Source organism: Enhydra lutris, unplaced genomic scaffold (genome assembly GCF_002288905.1).
Source record: "Enhydra lutris kenyoni isolate GAN:26980312 unplaced genomic scaffold, ASM228890v2 scaffoldscaffold75, whole genome shotgun sequence".
NCBI classification, from domain to species: Eukaryota; Metazoa; Chordata; class Mammalia; order Carnivora; family Mustelidae; genus Enhydra; species Enhydra lutris.
In genome coordinates, this window is record NW_019154159.1 from 5,868,128 (window position 1) to 5,889,229 (window position 21,102).

Sequence of the window (21,102 nt, forward strand, 5' to 3'; positions counted from 1 at the left end):
TGTGTGTGTGTGTGTGTGTGTGTGTGTGTCGGGGGGACAGGCTGTGTGTTTGCGTGTTGTGTATGTGTGTGTTGGCGGCAGGCCGTGTGTTTGCGTGGTGTGTGCTGCATGTGCGCCGTGGAGCAGGATTTTCGGGGTCTGAGACCCTCCAGGAACTTCTGTTGGGATGCGGCCTCCGGCCCCCAGGAGGGCTCCCTTCCTGTGCTCGCCGCGTGTGCTGAGCCATCATCCCGGGCCGCTCCCGTGAGGTTCCCCTGACTCGCTGGCGTGCATCAGTGAGCGCGGCCGGCCGCGACCAGGAAGTCGTGGGCTGGGAGTGATGACGCAGCTCGGGGAAGGCGAGCGATCGAAGACTCAGCCCTCTGCATGGGAGTGATAACACACGGGCCCGAACCCAGCAGCCCCGACTCTTGACTGACCCAGAGTCACAGCCGATGTCAGCGCCACCGTTCTTGATCACTGCGCTTCTCGCACCGTGCCTCAAGCCTCCGCACCCTGTGTGGGGCCACCCCCAGGGCTGGCAGGGACTTTGCAGCCGAGCAGTGTCCTCAGGACCCCCTTCACAGCCCAGATAGGGGCGGCTTCTTTGGGTGACCTAGCCCAGTGTGACCCCCCAGTTGTCTGGGGCGGTGTCTGCCCCCGAAGTCCACAGAGAGTCCCTCTGAGTCCCTTGAGTGCGTCAGAGGCCCAGGGCCTCGAAAGGCCAACACCACCTGCGCCAGTCACAGCAGAGAAAACCCGACTTATTCAGCGACGGTTTGTGGGGGGCGGCAGGGCAGTGCCGAGATCGGATCCGGATTCGTGCAGAGGTGGGTATGTCTGAAGGGAGAGGAGGGTGGGGAGAGGAGGCACTGGAGAGGTGGGGAGAGGAAGCCCGCAGCCCAGGGAAGGGTACAGGCCGCTGACTGGTGTGGGGGACTTAGGCTCCTGCCCCCACAGAGCCCCATCTTCCAGTATTGGTCAGGCGGTTAAAGGCAAGGAGCAGAGGGTCCTGGAGCCCTGGAAGGGGAGTCTAGCGCCCCCCACATTCCCATATCCCCTCATCTCCCCTCATTCCACATCCCCTTATGCCCCCATGCGTTCCTCTGTCCTCTCCCCCCCCCCCCTCCCCCCCCCCCCCCCCCCCCCCCTCCCCCCACTCCCAGGCAGTGTGTTCATAAACTTCTGTTTCCTTTGCTCTGCCCTGGTGAGTCCGTTCTCGCCGAGCTGCTGGCTTTGGGTCGCCCCTCCTAGGAGACGGGATCGAGTTCTGGCCGAGAGAATGGCCTCCCCACATGGACATTTGTGACTAGGCTTAAAGCCCTGGACTTGACCGTTGCAGGAGTTTCGAGGCCAAACCCAAGTCCCCAGGGCTGGGAAGTCTGACGAGGCCTCGGACATGCAGGGGTCCCCTGAGAGGAGATCAAAGGCCCAAACACCCCCAGAAGCCGAGGGGCAGACAGCTGCGGGGGTGCTCATCTCTCCGTGAGCCCCGCACACTGGGGAGGATGCCTTGAGGCTGGGGGTGCTCCGTTTCTGTCAAAGCCCCCTGCCGCGGGTGACCTCAGTTCTCCTGCTGTCAAGGAGAGTTCGTGAACGTGGTCCTCCTTCCAGGCCTAGCGGGGCGAGCCCCAGAACGCCCTCCCGGCGGGCCCCCGCCGCTGCCGGGTCCTGCCGCCAGAGGGCGCGCGGCCCTCCTCGGAGCCGCGGCGGGCCCTGGCCTCGGCTCTGCAGCAAGGCTGCGGGCTGTCTGCCGGTCGGATGGATTTGCCCTCCCCTGCGTCCACGGAGGGTTGGGGACCCCACTTAGCCATCGTCTGCCAGTCCAGGGACTGCTTGTCCCCCCAGAGGCAGGCTGACGGGAAGGAGAGTGAGCTGTAGGGGGTGCGGGGCCAGGCAGAGAGATGTGGAGGCAGCTGCCCCACAGGGCCCTTCCTTTGCTTGGACACCCCCACCCCCCAGCTCCCTGGAAGCAGATGAAAGCGGAGTCCCCAGTAAACCAGCTGTGCCTGGCAGGAGATCCTAGAGGCCCTGGGAGGGTGGCTGGCTGAGATGGGTAGAGATGGCCAGAAGGACAGGGCCAGGGCCTGTGGGCAGGAGTGCATCACGTGCAAGGAGGCAAGTGGCCTGACCACCCAGCGTGAGTACACAAACCAGGTGGGACGGGCCCATCAGGGCTCAGCCCAGGACAGTGTGGCCTCTGGGGGCTGATCTGAGCTCAGCGTGCCCCCCCCAAGTGTGAGGAGGGAGGAGATGAGGCCAGCTTTTCAGCCTGCTGTTGGAGGCCGCAGGAGATCCCAAAGACAAATGCACTAGTTGGGGAGGTGGTTAGCAGTGACACTGGCACTGGAGCCAAGAGACGGATCTGGGCAGGGGTCCTGCATCTCGAGACCCGACCTGGGGGATGCGCAATGTCCTGCAGAAGGGACAGGAAAGACGACCACTCCTCTAAGTGGTCCAGCTGCGGGTGAGATGACGTGGCCACCTTGTCATTAGGGCTCCCTGCCCGAGCTCACTGACCAGGACCACCTCTCCTCTGACGATGTTGATGAGGACCTGGTGAGGGGTGTCAGCACATCCCTGGGAGGGGTGTCAGCACATCCCTGGGACCCCACGGACAGAAGGTCACAGGACCGCAGCCAACTTTGGGGCCTGGCCACTGCACTCAAGGCCCCGAAACCTGGCAAGTGATAGCCCCTTGGCCAACGTGGTTAAGGCGACAGAGATGGGACAACGAGTGTCATCCCGGTCCCTCGAGAGGCTGCAGCCTAGAGGCCCAGGTGGGAAGAGACCCACTCAGGCAGAAGATGTGGGGAGAGATAAGGGCAGGCAGAGGGCCCTGTGGTCAAGGTGGTCTCTCTTTGAACATGCTGAGCACAGCCCGGGCCCTCCTGCCATGTACCGTGTCCAGGAGAGAATGTGCAGTTGCCCTGATGCCCTCTGCCCCTCCCCCAGGAGCCCCCTTTGCAGAGACCGCCTGACTCACCCCATGCCTGCCCCAGACCAGAGCGTCACTCCTGTGACCCGCATCCCACAGGCCCTGTGTCACTCGGATTGTAGCAGTGTGCCTGCTTTCAACAGCTTTGCCTCACCAGGTGCAATCACAGCTGTGGGGTGTCACTCCCAAAGGGGTCTTCCTTCCGGGGCCTTCTACTGGTTGGGGGTCAAGGAGGCCTTGAGCGGGTGGGGCATCCGCTGGACCTTGCTCTCCTGGCCCACACTGGCAGTTGCCCAGCAGCTGTGGGGTGGTGGATTCTTTAGGAGGACCAGAAAGTTCCATCCCACCGTGATGGGGTGGGGGTCTTATAGGTGGGGAGTCCTGCAGGGAGTGGGAGCTGTCTCAAGCATCAGGGGCAGCTGGTGGAGGCCCCAGGCCATGGGTAGATGGATTTGAGGGTGATGAGAACACTGTCCCAGAGTTGAGGGTTTTCATAAGAAAGAGCACCCCAGGAGAGACAGGATGTGGTCTCCTGCCCACCTTTGAGAGACAGGAAGCCCTGCCTCCAGTGGCGTCGATGTATTGGGCTTGTAGGGTGGACTTGGCCTTGAGTAGCCAAGGGTCTGGGCTGGCTCCCTGCGGCCAGTGCCCCGGGTAGCCCTGCAGGGTCACAGAGCAGGCAGGCCTTCTCCCTTCACCTCTGGGAGCTGTCCCCAGACCCTGTGGCAGGCCTCCCAGGCCTGTGGGTGATGGCCAGTAGGCCTGGGGTGTAGGGTGTGGGGAAGGGCTACCTCCTGGCTTTGGCTGGGCTGTGGCCCAGAAGGATCCTCAAAGACCCATGGGCCCCAGGTGGCCCCATCTTACCCAGACAGCCTGGGGACCCCAGTGTCCAGCCGGTTGGTCTCTTGTCCGTAGCAGACATTCCCTCTCCCCCGGGGCACCAGGTTCGGGCACAAGACGGCTCCTAGGAGCCCGCAAAGGGGTCTCTTTTCCCCACCCCCAGGTTTTCTGGTATCTTCCTCTGTGATCTCCAGGGAAGCCTTATCTTTGACTCGGGAGGCCCTGAGACTGAGCTGTGTGCACAGAGAGGACAGGCGGCTGTCCCCAAGGCCTGCACACGAGCAGCCGCCTGTCCCCCGAGGCCCAGTGTGCCGACTGCCCTGGCCATTCACTGGTGTCACTGGCTTTCCCCTTTCCCTTTCTCTTTTGTCAAATGGGGAGATGCCACCCCTTCCATAGGTCTTTCAGGGAAGCAGAGCCCTGTCCCCTCCCCAGCTCCGGGGCTGCTCTGATCTGAACGGTGGGGGCTGTGGTTTGTTCCAGATGCTTGTCCAGCTGGGGCCGTAGGACCGTCCCTGGGTGTTTGCGGTCCCTCCTTCTGGGCCATGCATCCAGTTGCCTCGCTGGCCTCTCCATGGCAGGGTTGGCTTTGTTAAAGGGGGTAGCAGGGCTCTGCGGCTGACAGAGAGGCTGTAGGGCCTGGGGTGGGGGCGGGGGTCTCAGTAGTTGTGGGAGCCCCAGGCTGAGGGGTGTCCCCCGAGCAGACAGACTGCTGGCTGATGGCCAGTCCGTCCGCTGGGAGACCAGGAAGGCTTGGGGAGGTCCCGGATGAGGCCCACATGGCAGCAGGGAGATCAGAGAGTCTGGAAAGCGATGGCCGTCCCTCAGCTATCTGGAAGGGAAAAGGGGAAGAAGCGGGAGGAGGGAAAGAAAGTGGTTAAAAAAAAAAAAGGTAAGTGGCCGATGGGGAGGGCTGGCTAAGGGCTCCAGAGGCCTGAGGGGGGAGCAGCAGGCAGGGTGGGGGCCTGGGCCTGCCAGGAGCCCGCTGCCCCGGTGGCCAGGCGCGCAGGGACCCGGCCTACGTTGGGGCTGAGCCCTCGCTGCAGCAGGGCTGGGGCCGGGCTTCCAGGTGGCTGTGGGCACTTGTGTGCCAGTGGCGATGCCGGTGGTGGGAAGACACTGTATTTACCCGCCTTCTCCCGACCTGAGTGTGAAAGACACAGACACCCGGATGCGGGTGCTACTTTTGCTGTTGCCTCTGTGGGTGTTGGGGGGCTGCAGAGGACTCAGCGGAGCGGGCTGCAGGCCTCACCAGCACTGGGGGCAGGGGCGAGGCTGGTGAAGGCACTGCAGGCCCACAGCTCCTTCCTGCCTCCCCCAGTAGCCCCCCATCCCCCACCAGAGCCTCAGCCTGGGTGGGGGTGGTGCTCGGCTCTGTTTCTGCAGGGCGGACCGCTCTGCTGCTCGGAGCCCTTGAGCTCTTGGCCGGTGCTGAGGGCAACCCCAGTGTCCTGTCAAGGTCCTTCTCCTCTGCAGGATGTCTGCTCAGGCTCTCACACTCCGAGAGCCATAACCCTCACCCCCTTCTCTTCTCAGCTCGGGCCAGCCCAGCCTTGGCTTAACGTTGGCTGGTCCACCGCAGTGTCCAGACCAGACCGTTGTCATGGTCTTCAGCCTCCATTTGCTCCAGGCCCTGCTGCCCTGTCCCCAGCCAGAGGGACCCTGTTATCCTCTCGGTCAGGTCACACACTCCCTTCCCTGCCAGACTGAACATGTGGCCTGACTCCCCTTGTCCACGACACCTGTCCCACCTTCCGTGGTTTCTGCACCCCTGCCTCTCATCTCAACCAGGTTCCCAGACACACCAGGAGCTCCCGTCCAGCCCCTCTGCCATCTCCCTTGCCTGGACATTGACCCCGCGTGTCCCCACAGCACCCCTTTCAGCACTGCGGGTCCCTCTTCTCCCCGCACCATGAGGCTCCTCCCGCACCCTGGCTTTCTGGCCCCTGGGTTAGTTCCTTCCACATCTCCCTCCTGCCTCCCCGGGAACGCTGGCTCCTCGGCAACATGAGCTGGAGTTTGTTTGCCCCTGTACCCTGTGTACAGTGGCCGCTCAGTCAGGACTGTTGGATGGACATGAAAGTCCCTCACACATGTAGAGGGACAGAAAACTGCTCCTGGTTCCACGTGTCGCCCCCACGCTGGTCTCAGCCATGCGGACATCTGTCAGGCACAGCCCCACCTGTTCCTCCTGCTGGGCGTCCACTGCCCCTTCCCCCGGGGTTCCTGACCCAGCGGGGCCCAGGCGAACCCCTCGCAAGTCTGCTGCACGGCGGGGCTGCCAATCCCCATGGCATGGGGCAACCGTAACCCCACAGTACACCTCAGGGAAGCTTCAGGACATCTGCGACCCGGGAGCAGGGCGGCCCCTCAGCCCACTGGACCCCACCTCGCCTCCTGTAACAGAAATGACCACCCCACTTTCCGATGCCTCGGGGGTGGGGGGGCAGCGTCTCTGGAGGCCGGCCGGCTGCTGGGCCCCAAGCAGGGGTGCGTCCACCTCCCGCCGCTCAGGCCTCAGCCCCGGCCCGGGCCGACGTGCCCAATGTGCGTCCTCACCACAGCGGCACCGAGCCCTGTTTTCTTCCCTGTGCGGCCGTCAGGCGTCCGTGGCTTGGCCTGGAGCCCCTCGGAGTCTGGGCATACATGATCTGGGGTCCACTTAGGGGCGTGTGGTCTCTCCCAGAGCAAAGAAGTTCCTGCTGTCTGTGTGGGAGGGGGATGGTATACGGGGCTGAATGTTGCCCCATCCCCGCCGAAAGTCATGCCCACACGGAACCCGAGAAGGGGACCTTATGTGGAGATGAGGGTCTCTGCGGACATCGTCAAGTTAGGATGAGGCCATCTTAGACGGTGCTAAAGCCAGTAGGACGGCATCCTTGCAAGAAGGAAGAAATGTGGACACAGGTGGCACCACAGAGAAGTCCCCGTGATGACAGAGGCCACAGGCTGAGGAGTGCGGATTGCAGGCAGCCGCCAGCCGCGGAGAAGCCTGGAGCCGAGCCTCCCTCAGATCCCCCAGGAGGATCCAGCTGGGTCTTGCTTTTGAATTTCTGGCCTCCAGAACTGTGAGAAAATAAATTTCCATTATTTGAAGCCACCAAGTCTGAAGTAACGTGTTGCAGCGGCTGCAGGGAAGAACGCGGATTTCCTCCAGGCGCACCCGGCTGGTCTCGGGAGGCTGTGGGTGAGGCCGCGGATGAGAGGGGCCCGTGTCTCCAGAGCGCCGCCCTGCTGGCCGGGAGCGAGGTGTGCGGCCTGTGGAGCGGGACGCGGGTGGCCGAAGCTGGGTGCTCATCGGAGCCGGTGAGCACACATTTCATCTCCAGGACGACGCAGCGTGACGACCCGGCCCAGTGATAATGGTGCCATCCCCCTTTTATTCTTTTTGGATGAGAGTCTTGAAAAGTAGAATTTCCCAGAATCCTCGTGTTTGCAGGGAGACAAGGCACACGTCCTGTGTTCACTCAGCTGGCCAAGCACGTCCTCACCCGTGCTGTGCCGTAGAAGGAATGATATTCAAACTCTGTGCTCTCTCTGGAAAACGGCATCACAAAGTCCTGGTCGTCTGGAGAGGAGGCCAAAGAGCAGGCAGCGAAATTATGTAGCAAGAAGCAGAATGGTTGGTGGCATCCGTTATTTAAAAAAATATCATTTTCTGGACGGTTTGGATGCTTTTAGAAATTTGTGATTTCTTTTCCCGTCCTGAATATGCACTTTTGTTCCTGATTTCTACTGTGATCTTGAGTTCGTTTCTGGAGGGGCCCCTCTCAGTCTGCATGGCTCAGACTTGACGAGGCTGGGCTTGCTGCCTTTCCCGGGGAGCACCCACACTGCCCCGCATTTTCCACATCCACACAGGACCATCTGGGAGGCTGCCCGCCCAGCCGCACCCAGGGTGCGGGGGGACAGGGTGAGGACTCGGGTGTGGTGCAGCCTTGGGGCCACGTGGCCCTCAGCCTGGCCCCTGCGGACCGTCCAGGGGACTCACGACCCTCTCTGCCCCTCCTCAACATGCAGGGGCCCGCTCTCCCGTCACGCACCCATCCCTTCCCTGCTGTCCCACCACTCGCCTCTCGAGTATCATGTATGCCATCCCATGCCTCCAGTGAAGGTAAAATGTGCACTCCTACTTTGGGGGTGCGTGTTTGTAATTCACGGAGACTGCGTTGGGCCTGTAGACCTCCCTCTGTTTCTGTTTTTGCTCAGAAATGATCATTAAAAAAAAAAGGTTCACCTGTGGTTTCCGCTTGATGAGTGTGGGATTCCGTATGGATGAATGGCACGATTCAGATTCGAAGGGTTGTGCTAAAACCTCAGGTTGAAATGGTTGATTTGTTCACTTCTCCCAGTGCCTCTGTCATTCCTCGGTTTACATATTTTACCCATTTATTTTTAGGTTCAAATGTACCTACATTCGTTCTATATTTCTGTTCTATTGTTTTTACCAGTATTTCTATTTTGTTAGGAAATGAGATTGATAATTCCAGCTTTCTTTTGGTTCATACTTGCTTTTTATGTTTCCTACCCTTTTATTTCCAACCTATTAGTGTCCTTTTGTTTAAAGTGTTATCTCTTGGGGCACCCGGTGGCTCAGTGGGTTAAGCCTCTGCCTTCGGCTCGGGTCATGAATAAATAAATAAAATCTTTGAATAAATAAATAAATATAATAATATATTATTATTATTTTATATATTATATAATATATAAAAATATTATAAAAATTATTATAAAATTATTATAAAAATTTATTATAAAATATAAAAATATAATTATTTTATATACTCATATAATATATAATAAATAAATAAATAATAAAAATCTTTGAAAACAAATAAAGTGTTATCTCTCACCAATCACATATTGTTGGATTTTTTTTTTAAGATTTTATTTATTTATTTGACAGAGATCACAAGTAGGCAGAGAGGCAGGCAGAGAGAGAGAGAGGAAGGGAAGCAGGCTCCCCACTGAGCAGAGAGCCCAATGTGGGGTTCGATCCCAGGACCCTGGGACCATGACCTGAGCCGAAGGCAGAGGCTTTAACCCACTGAGCTACCCAGGCGCCCCTGGATCTTTTCTTTTAAACCCAGTTTGGCCCTGTCTTTTTTTTTTTTTTTTTTTTTAAAGATTTTATTTATTTATCTGACAGAGAGAGATCACAAGCAGGCAGAGAGGCAGGCAGAGAGAGAGGAGGAAGCAGGCTCCCGGCCCTGTCTTTTAATTGGCGAGTTTGACCCATTCTCATTTATTGTGAAGGTGTTTATTGTATAATTACTTTGTTTACTTATTTATTTTTATTTATTTATAATTTTTTAAAAGATTTTATTTATTTATTTAACAGAGAGACACAGAGAGAAAGAGTGCGCAAACAAGGGGAGCAGCAGGCAGGGAAAGAGGGATCCCCATTGAGCAGGGAGGCCTTTGTGGGGCTCGATCCCAGGACCCTGAGATCATGACCTGAGCCGAAGGCAGGTACCCAACTGACTGAGCCACCCAGGCGCCCTGTATAATCACGTCAGTTGTAAGTTCTGTCATCGGGGCTAACTGTGCTTGCTGTTATTAAGTTAGTTTATTTTGTCACCTCATTTAATATTTCCTGTTCACTGCACATTCTTCGCATCTATTTTTTTTTCTCTTTTCCTGTTTCTGCTATGCAGCTCTTTCTGCTGGTTTATGCTCTGTTTGGGTTCTCACTGCGGCTGCCCTGGAGCCCTTCCTGTTCACTTTCATGGGATGATTTCTTAAGCTTATTTTTGTCTCTTCCTTCTGACGACATAGATGTCTCAGCGCGTTCTCGCCGCCTTTCATCTCCGCCCTCCCCATCTCTTGGTGCTGGTTTTAATCTACAGCTTCAGTTCTAGATTATCAGTAGATTTCCCATAGATTGTAGATTGTAGGTTTATTTTCTTTAGTCATTGTTTTTTGGAGGAAAGTAACTTGTTTGTAATTTCCGTCTCTTTTCTCCTGTATTTGGGTCTCCTTTATTTGAACACGGCCTCCAAGAGTGATTCCAGATTCGATTTTTGATGGAGTGTCTGAAGACTTTATGTGCCTGAGAAGATCTTTATCACATCCTTACACTGAAGTGATAACATTTCAAGTACGGTTATTTTCTTTCAGTAGTTAAGGGTATTATGCCCTTGTCTTCCCGAATTCAGACTTGTCTCTGAGAAATCTGATGTCACTTGAGATTTGGGATTTCTCTCTTGCCCCTGGAATGTGTGGGTGCAGGCTTGCCTTCTCCCTCTCCCTTTGCTGGGGGGCTGTCTGGGGCCCCTTTACTGAGAGTCTCACCGTGCTCTGCCCCTAGGGCTCTCACCATGCTGTCTCCCTTTCTTGGGCTTCCTTGGGTAAGTTTCTCCTCTACCGCCTGTGTCTTTGAGAGCTTCTTTCCTTCTCTTTCTCCGGGAGAGTTTCTCCATCACATCTGCCTCCCTCTCTTGCTGTTCATTCCTTCTATTTCTTGGGTCAACAATTATGGTTTGATTCCCGACCTTTCCAAGTCGATGACTGTCCTCTATGAGTGTCTGTTACTCTGTCCTTGACTCTGGTGTTGGTTAGCCCTGTCCCCAGAGGTGGACATGGCCAGTTGGCCGGCTGTCTCCTAATGATACGAGTATCAGGCCATGAGTCTTGAGGTGGTCAGGTCTGGTCCAGGGTTGTGGGGCAGGCCAACCTGGAGTGGGGAGGGGTGAGCCCGGGGGTAGGCTGAGACCCCACCCCTCCATGCCAACCCCATGCCAAACCCCTCCCTGTTGGTTGTCCTCCCTGGCTCGCTCCTGTGTTGGGAACTTAGCTTTCATGGGAGGGTCAGTGGCCGTCCTCTGGCTTGGGAGGCCAGTGTGGGAAGGAGTCAATGCCCTGTGGTGCATGTTTCCACTGTTCCCCACTGCACTCAACCACCCTGTTTCTCCAAGTCTCAAAGCTCCCTGCCCCCATCTGTGGCCTGGGGATGGAGGCTGTTCCTTCAAGTTTTGCTTCTCACAGTCAGGGTCTTGCTTCCACCTTCTCTGTGTGCGGTTGACAGAGCATTTGCTCAGTGGAGGCCTATTCTGAGGGTTTACCTGTGGGGTTCAGTCCTCATGGTGCCCTACCAGGTAGGGAAGCCATTGTCCCCATTTTACAGATGAGGAAATTGAAGCCTGAGAACCTCAAGTACGGAGGAAGACAGTGGGGAACCAGGACTTGGACCATGATCAGGCTCTTTGTCATGAGAGGAACGAACCAGGCATATGGTCAGCACAGAGTGGTGACAAAATTACATTGCTATCCATTGCTTGCTTTTGATACAAAAATTCACAACTCAGGAATGATCTAAATGTCCACAGGAGAGAATTGCCATATCCAGTACGGTGCACCCCTATGGCAAGCGTTACAATGGCCTTGGGTGTGGAAAGCATATGTGACCCACGTTTCTAAAGCACAGACAGGCACACGTGGTTGTTTAAATCTGTGACTCCAGAATAGAAGGACGGACGGGGGTTTGACCCTGGTTCTCCCTGGGTAGGGGGATGTGCGTTCACCAGGGCAGGGAGTCACCTCAGGCTCGGGGGAGATGACTAGGAGCATGACCTCAGTGGTTCTTGTGGAGGGCACCAGGGACCTGCCACTAGGACCCAAATGGCAGTTAGGAAGACCAACAGAGACACCAAGTCCTGGTGTCCCCGCCTCCAGGGACCCCCCCCCCAGAGGGAACGCAGGTAGCCCTGCAGACCCAGATGTACCATCAGGGGACTGCTCGCTTCTGGTCCCCACTCTTGACCACTCATCAGCACGGCCTTGGACAAGTCCTGCCTCTCTGCGCCTCAGCTTCCCCTCTGTAAATAAGGGGTCTGGGGTCTACTCTTTCTTCAGGAGGGGGGCTCTGTGGTTTCCAGGCCTGGCCGGACTTGCTTCCCACCGCCCGCCCTGGCCATCAGCTCCCAGGAGCCTCCACCCTTTCCCCACTCCCCACCCTTCTGAAGCAACTTCCTGTAGATGAAAGACATCACCTCTAGCCTCCCTCCAGAGGCCCTTGTCACCTGAGGCAGGCTTGACTTGACCCCACCCCAGTGACCAGAGGCTGTGCCCCCATGGACCTACCCCCTCCTCATGGTCCCCCTCCGTCCTCCATGCTCACAATTGTCCCATGACTGTCTGCCCTTCTCTCCACACTCCAGACTATGACTACGGTGGGGGGGGGCGCGGGGGGCCAGGGCTGGGTTCCCCTTCCACGTCCCCCACCTCTCCTGACCCTTATCTCGATGCGGGGCTCAATCCCGGGACCCTGGGATCATGACCTGAGCCGAAGGCAGAGGCTTTAACCCACTGAGCCACCCAGGCGCCCCGGATTATGTCAGTTTTGTTTTTGCGGTTTTGGTGGGAGATTCCAGGGCGCAGGACAGGGGTGGGGGGTGGGCAGCATGGTCTGCTGTCTCTCAGCCCAGAGTCTAGGAGGACACCCCACAGCTCTCACTCACAATGGGGGTGCCTTTTCCTCTCCCCGGACAGCAAGCAGGTTCCCCAAGTTCTCATTGCCCCCCTTCCAGCTGGAGCACGCCCAGGGTGGGGCTCTCATTCTAGACCCCAGGCCGACCGCTGCCAGCGCCCCCCTCCCACCCCCACCTCATTCTGTGGGGGAGGCAGGTGAGGAAGGTGAAGGGGCTGAGGGCTGGCTGAGGGGGAGGCAGGTGAGGACGGTGAAGGGGCTGAGGGCTGGCTGAGGGGGAGGCAGGTGAGGACGGTGAAGGGGCTGAGGGCTGGCTGTGGGGGAGTGCTCTGGCTGATTTGCCCCTTCTGCAGCCCCCCTGCAGCCTGGAGCATGGAAAGTGCCCCCTTGCTCCTCCCCTTCCTCGGTGGTCCCGCACTTGATCACATTAGCAGCAAGAGTCCTAGAAGTTGTCTGGGGAGGGGATCAGTCAAGCCGTCCCCCTCCTTGGCTCTGAGCTGGGTGAGGAACAGATAGATGCTGGAGTCAGAAGGGGAGAAGAGAAGCTTTATTTCCGGCAAGCCTGAGTTGGGGTTGGGACTGGACTTCCCCTCCCTCTTGGCCCTCTGCACCCAAAGAGAAGCTCTTCCCGCCGTGTGGGGGAAGGGCAGCCAGCAGCAGGACACAGGCTTCCTCCCTGGTGGGCCCAGGGTTCCAGAACCAGCCGGGCAGGGCAGCGTGGCAGGCAGGAGGTAGGCAAGGAAGGCTTCCTAGAGGAGGCCCCGGACGCCAGGACGCTGGTGTGACCTTGGTGGGTCAGGTGGTTTTCTGTGAGCTGTGCCTGGGCAGAGGGAGGCTTGGAGAGGGGCCTGCTGGGCTCACTGGTACTCATTGGGGGTGCACATCCTGTTTTGGCCTCCATAGGACATGTCCTCGTACACCACACATGCTGAGTTCTTGTCCTCTGTGCAGCACAGTTTCTTGACCTGGAAGGGAAAGCCTGTCCTCTTTGTACAGGGCCCAGCTCTCTCCGGGACACCCTCTTTCTTCAGCGCACACCTGCTTAGGAAGCTTTTAGACCCTTGAAATGCTGCTGGGCTTTGGGGCCTGCGTGAAGTCAGTTCACAAGGGGCGTTGGGCAGCCCCGAGGTCTCCTGAGCTGCCCCAGGCTGGGGGCGGGGGTGGGGTGGGATGGGGGGGCAGTGGCAGGGAGGTGGAGGATGAAAGGGACCTTGCCCCAGGGACCTGGGGGGCTTGTCTCAGGGGGACGTGGAGCTGGGCAATGGCAAGTGAGTGACCAGGGCAGAGCTGACCACTTCTGGCACCTATCTCTGTCACCCCCCAGCGCATGTTCTCACCTGCCCCCAACCTCACACCTCCAGACTCATGCACACGTGCTCACACTCACACAGCCACATACATGCTGTCCCCCATGCTCTCTGAATGTCTGCCTGGACCCTCCTCCCTCCCCTCAGTGGCTGTCACCCTCTGGGGGCCCGTGCCCATCCCTGCTAACTGCACCAGTTCCTGGGTTTCCCTCCCACCTCGGACCCTGCCACCTGAACCCTCAAACTTTCAGGGACCCCAATGAGGGGGTGGACAGGTCCTGGGGTTTCTCTGGGGCTTAACCTTCTCCTTCCCGCCCTGATTTCTTAGAAGGGCTGGCTGACAGGGACACAGGTGATATCTGGGGGTTCACATTGACCTGTGTCTTCCTCAGCACACACGCTGCCCCTATCGCCAGCCCGAAGAAGAAGCAGCTCACAGCCAGGACCACAGGGAAGGCCGAGGTCAGCTGAGACTTCTGGCACGTGTCTGCTTCCTGGGACACTTTGTCTGTGAAGAGGAGTGGAGAGGTATGTGGCAGGTGGTGGATTCCACTCCACGAGAGACTTTGGGGTTCATGGAGGGGCTCTGGAGTGGGGGGATGGGCAATCCAGGGTGCTTCCTGGAGGCAGTGGGCTCCAGCCGGAATGAATATCTCAAGCAAGCGTAGAGGACACTTCGGGGCAGACAAGGGCAGGTGGAGCCCGGCCTACCATGCAGGGAGGCGGAGTGGGTCCCAGGGTGGGCACGTTCCTTACCTGTCACCAGCACCAGGGTGCCAGGGCCCCAGGCCTCGTCATCCATGACCGCCTGGCAGACGTAGGCCCCAGCGTCAGCTAGCTGCAGACGGCTCAGGGTGATGGTCAGGTTGTGCTGCAGCCCGGAGAAGGCGACACGACCTCGGAAGCTCTCGTCTACCGTGGGCTGCTTCTTGTCTTCATAGTAAATCACGCTGGTGGACTTTGGCCACCTTTGCTTCAGGTAGACCCCGGCCAGGGGCCCGCTTGTGGAGCAGGTGATGTTGATGGAGCCCCCCTCTGAGGCAATTGTGTAGGGGGGGGAGCTGCCGCACCTCTGCAGGAAGGACCCCCTGCTGTCACCACAGCCTGGCCTGGGGACAGGGGGCAGGGACCCTCCTCTCTGCAGGGCACGCCGGAGGGACAGAGGGGCCCTGGGACAGCCCACTGTGGCCGTGTCACCACAGTGAGCCCTCTCACTGGATGCTGCTCCGGGGCACACACACCTCAGTGGCCGGACACGAACACTGATGGGGCCACACGGGGAGCCAGCTGCCTGTTACCTCTCTGCACACTGGGGCCACAGGGAAGCTCGGGCTGCAGCTCCTTCCTTCCAGAGCAGCTGGTCCTTCACCGAGCAGCGACCACTTCTCCCCGTCCCTACACCTTCTCCTTCTCTTAACAGACTGTGCCCAAGATAGCCGGACAGGCTGTGCTGTCTCCTTCTCTCTTTCCTTTGCTGGCTGCCTCAGTGTCCCCATCATTTCCAGACACCTAGAGCTGGTGGCTCTGTGGGGTGGGCACATTGGCTTGTCTGAGGGACGCCCAGAAATGTCTTTGTCTGCCCAGCTGGAGCCCAGCCAGACCGCTTCCTGGTGCAAACATGAACCTTCTTTATTTTTATTTTACTTTACTTTATTTTATTTATCAGAGAGAGAGAGAGAGAGAGAGAGAGAGCACAAGTAGGGGAGCAGCAGATGGAGAGGGAGAAGCAGACTCCCCACTGAGCAGGGATCCCAACATGGAACTTGATCCCAGGACCCTGGAATCGTGACGTGAGCCAAAGGCAGACGCTTCACGGACTGAGCCACCTGGTGTCCCAGTGAACTTTCCTTAATGTAATCCAAGCATCAGCTTCTCAGCAAACTAAATTCTGGAACTTCCTTTTTCTTTTCTTTCTTTTTCTGCTGTCTCCCCACCCCTCCCCACTATTTCCATCTTACTGCAGAACTTTGTACATGTATCTGTTTTAAAAAGCAAACTAACAGGGGCACCTGGGTGGCTCAGTAGGTTGAGCCTCTGCCTTCGGCTCAGGTCATGATCTCAGGGTCCGGGATCCAGCCCCACGTCAGGCTCTCTGCTCAGCGGGAAGCCTGCTTCTCCCTCTCTCTCTGCCTGCCTCTCTGCCTACTTGTGATCTCTGTCTGTCAAATAAACAAATAAAATCTTTAAAAAAATAGAAAAAAAAACAAACTAGGGGACAACATTCTCTCATAACCAAGGTAACCTTGCTAATTATGTAAAAGAGAATCGCCAGACATTTAAGTAAAGAAAAAGATTCTGCACTCAGACGTCACTGGGGGTGGGGAGGGCTTCGTGGGGAGGTCACGCTCAGGATCCCCAGACCACCCCTTTCCCAGGAAGGAGCATCCCCAGGTGGGGGCACAGTGGGGGACGCGGTGAGGCAGGGCAGGGCTTACCTTGGGTGGCCAGAGCCCCGAGCAGGGTACAGGCATAAGAGAGGCGCAGCGGGAGCAGAGGGAGCTCTGGGGCCATGCTTGCCGCCACCCTGCCCCCCCGCAGACCAGCGCCGAGGGAGAAGCAGGGCCCCCGCTCACAGCTGGCTGAGACTCTTCCTGTCTGCAGCACCCGCCTGCGAGCCACCAGCTCTGAGGCACCGCCCCGAACCCCCAGGTAACGGCAAGGTGGGAGGCGGTGGCTGGTGGTCCCGGCACTCCAGGAGGGCTTCCTGGAGAGGTGCCACCGGCAAGGGGAGGTGCGGAGGGCCAGGCTGGGAGGGGCGGTCCTCACCCCCTCTCACCCCTCCGCACTGTCCTGCTGAGAGGCCAACGGGTGACCAGTTGTCCTGGTCCCCCACCCCCCCGCTGTGTCTCCACAGGCCCGAGGTGGGGGGCAGGACCAGCAGAAAGCCGGGGGAGACCCTCGGGGGGTGGGTTCAGGGGCCGGATGCCCTGGATCCTCTGGGTCACCTTCTGTCCAACCTGATTTATGCCTAGAAATCTGGCCTACCATTCAGTGACCCCCGCGTTGTGGGGGCGGGGCCCGGAGGGCCCCAGGAGTAGGGCGCGGGGCCCGGAGGGAGGGGCGGAGCATGGAGGCAGGGGCGGGGCCTGGAGGAAGGCCCCAGAACTCAATCTTCTTACAGAAACCCGCGAAAACACAAGCAAGAAGGAGGAAATGAAAACAGTGGAGGACCCAGGCCCAGGACTTGCCTGTAGGTCTAGGCCCAAGTCAAGGGAGCAGGCAGGACCTCCAGCCTGGGCTCTCCGCGGTGAGGGAGGGGCGACCGCCCCCAGCAGCCTCTTTGGATGCCTTTCTGCCTTGTTAGTGCTTTAAGACAGGAAGCAGCTTCTTTTAGTTTTTGTGTTTTTCCCCACCTAAAATGACACTTCTCGGGTCATTTGATGATTTCTTGGTTGATTTACTTTATTCATCGTAAAGATTAGCACTATGGGTTTTCAGAGCACCGAACGTATATTTTATTTATTTATTTTTTAAGTAGGCTGCATGCCCAGCCTGGAGCCCATCGTGGGGCTTGAACTCATGACTCTGAGATCAGGACCTGAGCTGAGATTAACAGTCCGATGCCTAACCGACTGAGCCACCCAGGTATCCCCGAATGTGTACTTCAGAAAAACCTGTGTGTCCCTCTTCAGAATCACACGTTGTGATTATGACGACATCTGACAAAAGGGTCAGGGACGGGGAAGGGCCTGCAGGTGGGTAGGTGGGGGAAGGGACCCCTGCGGCTGGGAGGTCGGGGTGGGGAGGGCTGTGTGGACACCTGACTGCCAGGTGCCTCTGTCCGCCTCCCTAGCAGAGGGGCTCTGGCTACAGCGACCCCTCGTGGTGCTGGTGGCGCTGGAGCTCCGCCTCTGGCCTCCTTCCCCCACAGCTTGACCTCAGGACCCGGGGCAGGGACGCCAAACTTGTTCTTGCCCAGGGCCAAAGACAGGAGTGGGCCCAAATCAAGCTAAGACCCAAGCTGGGGCACCTCCAGGGTACAGCAGCCTGTCGCTTCTGCACCTGAGGCTGGAAGCCCAGGCCCCAGGCGCCAATGGGGCAGAGAAGGGAGAGGTTCTTTGAGGTCAAATGTTTTAGATTTCTTCCCCCGCCTTTTTTTTTTTTTTAAGACTTTTTTTTCTTTTTTTAAAAGATTTTACTTATTCACTTGATAGAGATCACAAGTAGGCAGAGAGGCAGACAGAGAGAGAGGAGGAAGCAGGCTCTCAGCCGAGCAGAGAGCCCAATGCGGGGCTTGATCCCAGGTCCTGGGATCATGACCTGAGCCGAAGGCAGAGGCTTTAACCCACTGAGCCACCCAGGCACCCCAAAGATTTTTTATTTTTTTGAGAGAGGGAGAGAGAGGAAGAGAGAGAGCATAAGCCAGGGGAGAGGCACAGGGAGGAGCAGCTCCCCGCTGGGCAGGAGTCCATCCCAGGAACCTGAGATCCTGACCTAAGCTGAGGGCAGACACTTAACCACTGAGCCACCCAGGTGTCCCTGAGATTTTCCCATTTTTGACCAGAGAATCTGGCGGGGCTTGGGGGGGTAGTCGGGGAGCTGAGACAGCTGCGGGAGGCTGAGGTGGGTGGGGGTCAGCCTGGGTCACACCCTCTCCTCCCGTCCCTCCCTCCTCTGCGCCGGCAGAAGCCGGCCTCTGGGGCAGAAGGGCTGAGCGGGTCTCCTGTGCCAGAGGCAGGGATGGAGGCCTGTTTCTGTCAGCCGCTGCCTGGTTCATTGGACGGGCGTGTCAGCTGGATGAGGGGGGACACGTGGGGCTCCACTCCTGAGGGGCGGGTTTCGGGGGCTGGTGGCCTCAGAGTGGGCAGGACTCCTGGGGTCGGCTCTGGATTTTAGGCCCGTTCATCACCCTCCTCACAGGCCCTCCACCTCCCAGTTCAGAACCAGCTCTCCTGGGGAGGGAAGCAGGGATGAGAGCTGAGGCAGAATGTGTGGGCGCACTCGGGTCACGTGTGCTCACACGCATGCAGACACACCCGCTGGGCCCCGTGTCTTAGGTCTCCCGTAAGGAGCCGGAAGTCCAGCCTCTGTGCTGCCCCCAGGGTGTCCTGGGACAAATGAGTGCTTTGGGGACCCAGTGGGCCTGACTGGGAGGGAGGCACCTGCCACTGCCAGCTGGGGTCCTCTGAGGGAGGGGCATGTGTCTCTCTGGGCCCGAGGTGACCCCCCAGCCCCACCAGCCCACAGACTAGGTGCAGGGCCTCAGACCTGGGGTCCTGAGTACTTCTGGGGGGAGTAGCATGGGGGGCCTGTGCCTTTGGTGCAGGCTAACACGCTGAGCACCAGGAAAAGGAGGCCGACGATGATGCTGCTGACCACGAGGGCCACCGTGAGCGGGTCTCCGGCCTCGGGCGGGCACGGCGTCTCTGGGCCTGTGGGAAGTGGGGGCAGGGGGGCACTTGTTCACCTATGAGGAGCCACTTCTTGCCTTGAGCGCACCCTTGAGGGAGACATCACCCCCATGGGCCGGGGGCAGGGGTGGGGTGTGCAGGCTGGACAGGGGTGCTGGCATGGAGGATGGGGACAGCCCAGGGGGACCTGGGTGTAGGGTAAGAACACCTACCACAGGGATTTGCAAAGAGCAGACGTCCTCTCTCCTTCAGGTCTTGGGACACTGCCCCTGATGCAGCCCCCCAGGCCCAGGAATCAGATGAGAGGAGGGCACCAGGAGTCCCCGAAGGGCTCGCTGGGTCCCTTCCCTGGGCTTGGCCAGGCCGGAGGCACCATTCTCAGCCACCACACAGCCCAGGGAGACTGTGATTGGAACCAGTGGGGTGGTCGCTGCCTGTGGGTCTAAGCAGTGTCCCGGAGGGGATTCGCGACAGGGAGCGCTCCTCCAAGTGGAGGGGAAGTGAGGAACCACTCACGTGAGGGCAGTGGAAGGGGGACGGCAGGTGGCAGAGGCATGGGTGTGGACTGGTTGGAGGGGAGGCCTTGGTCTGGAGGGGACCGCTGGACCCTTTAGGTGGACAGTGTCCAGGGCAAGGCTGGGGGAGCGGGACCGGCTCAGGGAGAAGTGGAGGCCTCACGGGGCATCTGGGTGAGAGCAGGGAGGCGGGCCCTTCGGGGGCAGACGAAACTCTGCAGGGGCTGCGGGTGGAACCTCTCCCCCCGAGCTGGTAGGGAGGAGGTCTGAGGCAGAGCGGGAGAGACGCACGGCCTCGCCTCCTCCCTGGACAGGGCAGCCCCCGCCTGACCCCCTCGTGGCGCAGGTCCTTGGAGGAGCGGAGGCTGGTCTTGTTTCATTCTGCTCTGTCGGAACCCAGGCCTGCGTTCTCTGGGCCCCATCCCGGGGCCCTGGGAACTTTTGGGGGGAAAAGAACGGCTCCCCCGCCCTTCCCAAATACGAAAGCCCCTGGGGTGGGCTGGGGGGACGAAGATGCTGTCCTCACCTGAAACGTTCAGTGTGGTGACTCCGATATTTCTCTGCAGACCCTGCAGGTGCCACTTGTAGCATCCGGTCTGGGAGTCGCTGGCGTTGTCGATCACCAGCTGGGCCACGCCTCCCTGCACCCGGAGCTGCCACCCTTCCCGGCAGAAGCACCCCGGGGACCGCACACGGAAGAGCGGCTGGACACTGGCCCCGGGGGTGCCCAGACCAACGGCCACGCTGAGGAAGGGGTTGGAGATGTTGCAGCCCATCACAGCGCGCTCCCCTCGGGGCACGGACACCACTCCTTCAGTGCAGGTGGGGTTGTCCCATTCTGTGTGCAGGGGACAGGTCACACATGGGTCATGGCGGGGCCTCAGGACGCTCACTGACCGCCCTCCCTGGGGTCGAGGGAGGGACGGTGATGAGACGAGGGTCCCAGGGACGCCCAGGCCCAGCTCAGGGTGCTGGAGGATGCAGGAGCTCCGCACCCACCCATCGGACAGATCAGCACGTGTGCCTCAAGCGGGAAAACAACACCGAAGTAAAAGCAGGGAGGCTGTGTGTGTGCATGCGTGTGTGTCCCCATGCGCAGCTAGTGTGGCGTGTCACCAGGCCCGGGCATGTCCCCCAGAACTCCCCTCTTTGCAGGCAGATTCTGGGGAAGGAGGGCGCGCGCACTCTGTGCACTCACGGGAGTGTTGTGCAGTCGTGGCCAGACCTGCAGCCGCCTCACCGTCCCCGGGCTCCTGGGCCAGGCGTGCACACCCAGCTCCACAAAGAAGGTTCTCCGCTCCTGCAGACACCGCCACCACCACTGTCAGAAGCCACGAGCACGGGCCCCAACCTCCACCTGGCCTGCTGGCCGTGGAACCCGCCCCGCCATCTTGGGAGGCCAAGTCCTGGAACAGTCACCCGTCGCCAGCCTCACCGCACAGTCTGAGCGAACTCTGACCGACAGGGACCCAGAGCCCCGGCACACGGCAATAGGGGCCTCGTGCAACATGAGCTAGCCGGCCCAGCCCTCCTGGTCCTGCTGTGGCACTTTCCACCAGGGACCAGGCAGAGGTGGACAGATGCCAGACAGCGGCACGAGCTCTGCGCACGCCGTGTGCTGCATGAGCCCACAGTTCACCAAGTCCACATAGCGTGGCAGGTGCCACATGTGGCCCTGTGCCTGGGGCCTTGGGAGCCCACAGCAGAGGGTGTGTGAGGTGGAAATTCTGCAAGACAGGCACAA

At 59.1% G+C, this 21,102-nt stretch overlaps 2 protein-coding genes across 2 annotated transcripts; both read right to left on the reverse strand.

Annotated features, from left to right (window-relative positions):
• Window positions 1–12,717: 12,717 nt before the first annotated feature.
• LOC111160340 (CD7 molecule) lies at window positions 12,718–16,253 on the reverse strand. The gene is given in 5 exon segments (XM_022523383.1): window positions 12,718–13,150; window positions 13,870–14,000; window positions 14,249–14,549; window positions 14,551–14,564; window positions 15,928–16,253. Coding segments are annotated over 5 exon segments (630 nt in total). The 5' UTR covers window positions 16,004–16,253; the 3' UTR covers window positions 12,718–13,042.
• Window positions 16,254–17,950: 1,697 nt separating this feature from the next.
• On the reverse strand, window positions 17,951–20,868 carry LOC111160282 (secreted and transmembrane 1). The gene is made up of 3 exons (XM_022523219.1): window positions 20,794–20,868; window positions 20,544–20,658; window positions 17,951–20,382 (listed from the first exon to the last, which is right to left on the reverse strand). Exons 1-3 carry the CDS (start codon window positions 20,866–20,868, stop codon window positions 19,499–19,501), a joined length of 1,074 nt encoding a protein of 357 aa, XP_022378927.1. The 3' UTR covers window positions 17,951–19,498.
• Window positions 20,869–21,102: the final 234 nt, after the last annotated feature.

Bases quoted from the DNA above. Each gene is read 5' to 3' on its own strand.
- LOC111160282 (XM_022523219.1), bottom strand. From the start codon at position 20,868: ATGTTGCACGAGGCCCCTATTGCCGTGTGCCGGGGCTCTGGGTCCCTG. The intron at 20,659-20,793 runs GTGAGGCTGGCG...CGGTGTCTGCAG, and splicing joins GAGTTCGCTCAGACTGTGCG to GAGCGGAGAACCTTCTTTGT. The intron at 20,383-20,543 runs GTGCGCGCGCCC...TTCCCGCTTGAG, and splicing joins CACTCCCGTGAGTGCACAGA to GCACACGTGCTGATCTGTCC.